This window comes from Bombus vosnesenskii, unplaced genomic scaffold, assembly GCF_011952255.1.
Source record: "Bombus vosnesenskii isolate JDL3184/JDL3185 unplaced genomic scaffold, Bvos_JDL3184-5_v1.1 scf7180000014006, whole genome shotgun sequence".
In the NCBI taxonomy this organism is placed as follows: Eukaryota; Metazoa; Arthropoda; class Insecta; order Hymenoptera; family Apidae; genus Bombus; species Bombus vosnesenskii.
The window spans coordinates 16,473-24,126 of NW_022883325.1; the positions used below are offsets into that span (position 1 = coordinate 16,473).

Sequence of the window (7,654 nt, forward strand, 5' to 3'; positions counted from 1 at the left end):
TGGAGTAATTCTATAGTTCTCCTTAAAAAGGAAATAGTTGTAACTCGACAGTAAACATTTCAACGGTCTCTGTCTCATAACTCGCCACACACAGTGGCGTTCTTCGAGTAAGATGATTGCCAGATGTCGATACGTCTCCGCAGTACATGTTCAGCTAGCTCGAGGGCCCGTTATAAATCCTAAGATTTAGCCAACTAAAGTCCTTCAAACAGACAAACAGTCTTTGTCCCAACTACGGGAAAATAGGGGAGACCTATTTTTCAACGAGCGGCGTCTCCCACTAGCTACTTTCCCTCGAGGGCGGCTAGCATCTTTTCTAACCACCGATATGGAGATTGACCAATTAGCAGCAACGCCAATTTCCCTTACTTTCTGAACGAAGGCTTTTCTCGACGAATCCGATGCTCTCGTGTCCTTAGACACACCCCATTATAGTTTTCCTCTGTGGCATCATCGGGACGGGAAAGTCATTCTCTCTCGCGATCTCATCGACGAAAAGAGTAACCCCTTACGACCAGTGAATTTTGTGAGCACGTTCATCTATCATCCCGTCGACCGCGGATTCGTTATTGAACCTAGGATCATTGTCATTAATTTCTCGAGTATCTAATTACCACGGTTACTTGTCCGATTCTATGATAATCGTATTTGCACTAGCCAATGTCTTCTCTATTGCATAACGACAACGTGTAATCCAAACGAAGATTCGTTTCACGCCTCCAACCCTAATTCTAATGTAAATCCGACATATAATACAAGGGAATAGGAAAGAATAGTCTACTTTCCATGTTATTCAAATAAATACTTATTCATTTCATTAAAAATATGTGTGTTAGAATTACAATTTACAATTTTCAAACACAGATATTTCAAAGCATATAAGCATATAAGTAGCATAGATCATAAATGTAATATAAGATAGATTTTATATCTTATAGAACTTCGTACCATGATTTATTACGTTTATCGTGAAAAACAGGAGAGCTATACTTTTATCTATATGTCGGAGATGAAAAGAACACCGGAGCCTTTGGAATTTTGGATAATCCCGCAATATTGTAATCTAGAGTCTACTATAGCTGTAATTAAACAATTGTAGTTATTCAATCCGATTGTAATTGTTCGCGAGTTGTGATAATGAGCTTGGGCTCGAGGCGACAGCCAGTCGCCGAACGTAGCCGCGGTCACGGGATGAACGCTTTATCTAACAAAGGTATCGAGTAATTCTATAGCTCTCCTTAAAAGAAATTTTGTGGCGGCACGCGACAGTAAACATTCCAACGGTTTCTGTCCCGTGGCTCGCCACACGCAGACCCTATTCTTCGAGCAAGATGATTGCCAGATGTCGATGCGTCTCCGGAGTACATGTTCAGCTAGCCTGAGGGCCCGTCATAAATCTTAGAATTTAGTTGACTAAAGTCCTTTAAACAAACAGTCTTTGTCCCAGCTAGGGGAAGATAGGAGAGATCTATTTTTCAACGAACGGCGTCTCCCACTAGCAACTTTCCCTCGAGGGCGGCTAGCATCTTTTTCTAACCACCGATATGGAGATTGACCAATTAGCAGCAACGCCCTCTGAATTCCCTCACCTTCTGAACGAAGGGTATCCTCGACGAATCCGATGATCTCGTGTCCTCAGACACACCCCATCATAGTTTTCCTCTGCAGCATCATCGCGACGGAGAATCATTCTCTCGTGAGGTCGTATTAGCGAGTTACTTTGTGTCTGTACGCTCGGTGGATATTCCACGTTTTCGCAAAGAGTCCGATTTAGATTTTTGTGAGCACGTACATCTATCATCCCGTTAACCGCGGATTCGTTATTGAACCTAAGACCAACATCACTAGTATCGCGAGTGTCCAACCGCCGCGATTGATAGTCGAGTCGATAGTATCCATACTCGTATTAACAAACCGTACCTTCCTTATAACACGATGATAGCCGATTCCAATTAAAATTCATCAAACGCCCACAACTTTATTCCTGACCCTTCTCCGACATATATTTCAATAAAATGTCAATATTTAAATTATGGATCCAAGTTTTAATTTCTGTTTTTTATTACATTGTAACCATTTGCATAATTAGCAGAATGATTTATATTCTAACATAAATTTCGTAACAGAGATAAATAATTATATAAGACATATAACAGTTGGAGATACGTGAGCAAAATGGAGAAATAACTTGCTTCTCTGGGTGAATAGATGAACAAAGACCTTCAAGACCTCAAGTAATAGTGTTAAAGTATTATAATTTATTAATATAAATCTACAAATATTTTGTGTTTTTTAAAATACGAAATGTGTTGAATTGCGAATTAAATCATTTTCTTTCAACAGTTTAATTTTTAGTTGCTTTCAAGTACGTTGAAGCTCTTGTTCTCTAAGAAACACTTCATCAAGTTACCAGCCTTCTTGCACTTGTTGGGACCAGCTGTGATGACAAAAAATAAGAATCATTGAATAATCCTGTTCGTATCGTAAATGCTTTACTAAATTTTTATTTAATATTTAAAATGGAGACAACATTTTTAACAACGATGTCCTACTCACTGATGTGTTTGCATTTGGAGACCACATTATCAACTTTGTCCGCGGGCGATCCGCCTGCTATCATCTTTTCCTTGGCAACGTCTTCCTTGATATCTCCATCCTCGTCCATCTGTGCAATAGAAATAAAAACATTTTTCTTTTATTTTCTTCTATATATAGGGTGCCATACGAGAAGAATTTAGGATTTCAGATTATAACTCATAGAAAGGAATAAACGACACTTAATCAATATATAAGTCTTAAAATTGATGTCAAATTTTTCCATCCTAAGACTCCACTTAGATACACGATTCACGTGGGAACAGCATATTAAAGCAATAATAGACAAGATACAGATAGCAAGGAGACAAATGTACTGGCTAACAAGTCGAAAATCCAAACTAAGTATAGAAAACAAACTAAAAATATATAAAATGATCATAAAACCAATCTGGACATACGGAATACCACTATGGGGAATAGCAGTAATGAGCCATATAACCAAAATAGAGGCAATGCAATCTAAAATACTCAGAACAATAGTAAACGCGTCATGGTACGTTAGAAACGAGGACATACGGAAAGATTCGGGAATACCAACGGTCAAGGAGGAGATTAACAGATGTGCAAGAAGGTACAGAGAAAGAATAGCAACGCACCCAAACCGGCTGGCAGCGGAAACGGTCGGCACATCAAGCATAAAAAGAAGATTAAAAAGGAAACACCCAACACATCTCACAAAGGACATAACCTAACAAACAAACACTCACCTCACTAAAGAAATAAATCAATCAAATTCGAAGATGGTATCTCACTGGGGGTAGCCATCCACATGTTATATTATTATACCACTAAGCCATAATATTTTACCAAATGTCCTACTGGACAAATTGTAAAATTTAAATAAATAAATAAAAAAAAATGTTTCATGTATTCATTTCCTTTCCATGCATTTATAATCCTTTTTAATCAAGACGAAACGTTTTAAATCGAACTTTTTATGATAGCACGAGAAAATCTAGTATTATTTCTTTTTATGAAAACATCTAAAAATTTGTCTCTGTTTACCACTGATAAACAATATAATCAACTTGCGTGGAGAAATAATGTATATAAGCTGTATATCTCGTATAATATGAAAGGTGGAAGAATGTATTACTGGGTGTTACGTCGGACGACCCTCTACCTAGACCAGGTCATACACCGCGGCCAGACGGAAACCAGATGTCCCCTCATCCTTACTGCGTACCCTCAATAGTCTTAAGAACCCATCATAAATCCCAGTAATTTGCTAGCTAAGGTCCTTCAGACAGAACAAATATCTTTTTTCTAAATCATTTTTTAAAAAGTATTGTCTACTACGGCTTGACACGGGAAGTTAGTTTTTCGCACGTACGATGCTTCCCACTAGCAACTTTCTATCGAGGGCGGCTAAGACCCTTCCTAGTCCACCAACCTACGTTTATCCAATCAGGAGCAATGTATACTGCCTTCACTTTCCTGACCAAAACTGTCATGAACAAATCCGATGTTCCCGTGCGCTAGACACACCCATCGCTAGCTTTCCTCCGATACAGCATCGTCACTGTACTTTACTTCTTCTATACCGCTAGAAAAGTCAAGTACTTATTCTACAAAGTCTAAGCACGAAAAGTCTAACTCACATTATCTATCTAAGTCGGTTCTCGGGATTACCGAACATTCACTTCCTCTATTAAGTATGCTCTAGTGCTACGTCCACTAACATACTAAATTCAACTATAAGAGCCTTGGTCTATTGTGCATATCTATCTTATCTTCGTGCGACAAATTGTCATCTACGATTTATACCTATTCAACAACTTAAGTGTTGGAAATAAAAACCTTATAACCCTGTGAATCACAGTGTTATAATAACTGAATCACCCCTATTATCTTAACGGAAATCAGGGGATCGATCAGCTCGTGGTGTCGATTATTATTTACGACTTTACGACTCCCGTTGACGTCTCTCCTCGCGATTGTGTCTCTCCGCGATTGGTTGAAAATACACTGGGGACGGTATTTTTTCTTATGAACAAAACAGCGATGAACTGTTATATCTATCTGTCAGGCCAGAGATACGCTCTTGATATTTTTCTGCTCTTCACCGGAACGGTTGATTTTTAAATCTATGTTCGTAGCTGTTGTAAGTCTCAGTCCTTTTGTTTTTTATAATTTGATTCAAAGAATACAAATATAGATACAAATATTTTTTATAAGTCAATTTACACAATTTCGTTACTTACGATTCCGATCTTCCTCAGCATACAGAAGGAGAAACAAGCAAGTTTTTCATCGTCCTGAGCAACATTGCCTTTCTTTGCATTTTCTACCACCTCTGAAAATCGAATAATATTGATTAAAGTTCTCTGTTCAATTGTTTCGTTGTTTGCCACTTACGTGGGTCGACACCGCTCTCTGTGGTGCAAGCTGCCCTGTATTCCTCCAATTTGGCTTTTTGATCCTCTGTGAGCGCCTGAAAATATCAGTATATATTGTAAAGACTTTTAAATAAATATTTAGTGAAATGTTATTAGTAGTTTAAATGATTAATGTTTTCAGTTTGTAAGTATAAAATACACATATGAATTCTTTCTTTTCTCTTTTTGATATGACAATTAACTTTTTAGAGCTATCAGTTCCTTCAACAGATTCAAAAAGAAGAAATTTTATATTTCAATTATTATATTTCTTTCATCCTTGATGTTAACACAATTCTGTTTTTGCAGCCACTGAGTTCTTTCTTATACATCGCCTTAGTCATGTAATAACAAGCTCCGAAATTATTGTTTAATTCAATTAAAAATCTTCTTAATCACTTCCAGGACGTAAGACAGATAAGTCGCACGATTAAAATTAATAAAATCATTATACAACGACTACGATAAAGATATCTTTATTCAGAGAATTCAAAACAATAATATTATATGTAAAAGAAAGAAATTTATTAAAAAGGTTAAATAAATTGCAGTTAAAATGATAACAGAAAAAATGAGAAGAGTAAAAGATTTCAAAATTTACCAAAGCACCGACTAGACAGAAGGTAAAGATGATAGCGGGCAAGCGCATCTTTCTTTAAGAGTTCTTGAGGAGCTCGAGTAAACACGATCTGTACGAATGTTCACTAAGAACTGAATACGCATTAAATGTATCTCGAGTTTTTATAGTTATAGCTACAATCATTGACGATGGCACGTCCCATGATTTCTCCCTCCATTGGGTGATGGCAAATGCTGCTGTATTTCCCGTATGGAAACTCATCGATATTTCGCCTCCGGTCATCTACCAGAATATAATAAAAGAGAGTACTTGTTAGTATCTAAAAAAGGACAAAGATATATCGAGATAATTTGTTCCATTCTTGAAACATTCAAGAGTAAAAAAGTGGTTATTTTTAGACAGAATGATGACGTGCATAAATAGAGATAGATCTATAAATTCTCGTCTTTTGAAGATTCGTACCTCTAAACTCATAAATATTAATGTTCAATACAGAAAAATCTATTTGAAATATCATTAAAATTTATAAGTCCGATGAAATGCCTGATTAATGAGTATACTATTTAATCTTGCTCAGATTGTATTATAAATTTGTAGTTAGACATACAATTTTTAAATTTGAAAGTTTAATACTTGATTGACTAATACACTTGATGATACTTGATTAACAACATTTAGTTTGGGCAATATATAATTTAGAATAATATAATTTCTTTATCAATAGTATGTTCATATAAAAAATATATATAACATTCGTATATGAATTACATTAGCTCTTAGCAAAGAATATTATAATATCACACAATATGCTTGAAAAAACAACAAATCACTAAATGTTCTATCTGCAAAAGGAAGGAGATTCGGCGAAAAATATGAGTATATATCATTGATTAAAACATTCGCAAAAGCCCGTTTCAAAATCTACAAATCATAATACTTAATGAGCACAATCGACAGATTTCGTATATCAATTTCTTGAATAGTACACCTTTCTGAACGACATTGCCGGATCTACCTGACACGAGATTTTTGTTCTCTATCCGAAGTGAAGGTTACGCTGCAGTTCATAATGATCCTACGTATGAGGATTTGTTGGTGGCTTTGTATAATCAATTGTACGTCTTAATTAATCGAGTATAATGGTTATTTTCCTTGCGTGATCTTTTTCCAGTAACACAACATTGAAATAATAATATTTAATAACACTTAGATAAAATTTAAATAGGCGAATGATCAAGGTGTTGGTGATACATGAATTTTCATACTTCTTATTACTATATTAAATGTGAGTCAATGATTTTATAAATTGAAACAAATGGAAGGGCAAGGTTGAGGCGCTAACAGAGAATATTTCACATTAATTCAATTCTAATTACGCTGATATGTAATTATATTGGGAATTGGATAGCTCTTGTTGCTATGCGACATTAAACTCGTAACTGATAAGGACGAATGGAACTATGCACTGAATAACACCAAAAAGAATTTTTCTGTTTTGTTTTAGAATAATATTATATTATTTTTATGCAGGAGGACTCAAGCTGGAGAACGATAAAGCGAGTTCGACGCGATTTCTCGAGGTCAGCTGCTGCACAGGAGAAATGATAAATGTAATGATACAGTATAAACTATTTCCTTCTCTCCAATTGGAAAATACAGAAATTACATTTACCATTCTCGTCGAGATAACGAGACGAATTATAAACTTGCAATTACGTACGATAATAATGAAACATATACATATGTAGCTGTGCTACAATTATAACTCCTCGATGATTTGATGGCCATTTATGAATTCCAGGTGGCATAATCTGGTTATGCTGCTATATTTTTAATACTTTTAATGCCTTATGGTAAGCACCAAGAAAATAGTGAATAATTAACAACCATACACAATGTCATGGACATGCGTTTTAAATAGTTTCTTGAATCAGTTGCAATAAACTATAAACGACAAAATTTCAAATACGAATTTTACATTTATTACAATAATCTTAGAATTATTAGAAAATTATTGTTATAAGAAGGTGATGAGAACCTTCAATTAAAAAATTGATACGAGGAAACTATATCGATAGTCTTATATAAAACGCTGTTC

General features: G+C 35.4%; 1 protein-coding gene across 1 annotated transcript; it reads right to left on the reverse strand.

Annotated features, from left to right (window-relative positions):
• Window positions 1–2,238: 2,238 nt before the first annotated feature.
• Window positions 2,239–5,715, reverse strand: LOC117239448 (general odorant-binding protein 56d-like). Its single transcript, XM_033505009.1, has 5 exons — window positions 5,578–5,715; window positions 4,957–5,032; window positions 4,803–4,894; window positions 2,557–2,665; window positions 2,239–2,437 (listed from the first exon to the last, which is right to left on the reverse strand). The coding sequence occupies exons 1-5, from the start codon at window positions 5,623–5,625 to the stop codon at window positions 2,352–2,354; spliced, it is 411 nt and encodes a 136-aa protein (XP_033360900.1). The 5' UTR covers window positions 5,626–5,715; the 3' UTR covers window positions 2,239–2,351.
• Between the last annotated feature and the right edge of the window lie 1,939 nt (window positions 5,716–7,654).

Bases quoted from the DNA above. Each gene is read 5' to 3' on its own strand.
- LOC117239448 (XM_033505009.1), bottom strand. From the start codon at position 5,625: ATGCGCTTGCCCGCTATCATCTTTACCTTCTGTCTAGTCGGTGCTTTG. The intron at 4,895-4,956 runs GTAAGTGGCAAA...TTCGATTTTCAG, and splicing joins AGAGAGCGGTGTCGACCCAC to AGGTGGTAGAAAATGCAAAG. The intron at 2,666-4,802 runs GTAAGTAACGAA...TCTATTGCACAG, and splicing joins TGCTGAGGAAGATCGGAATC to ATGGACGAGGATGGAGATAT.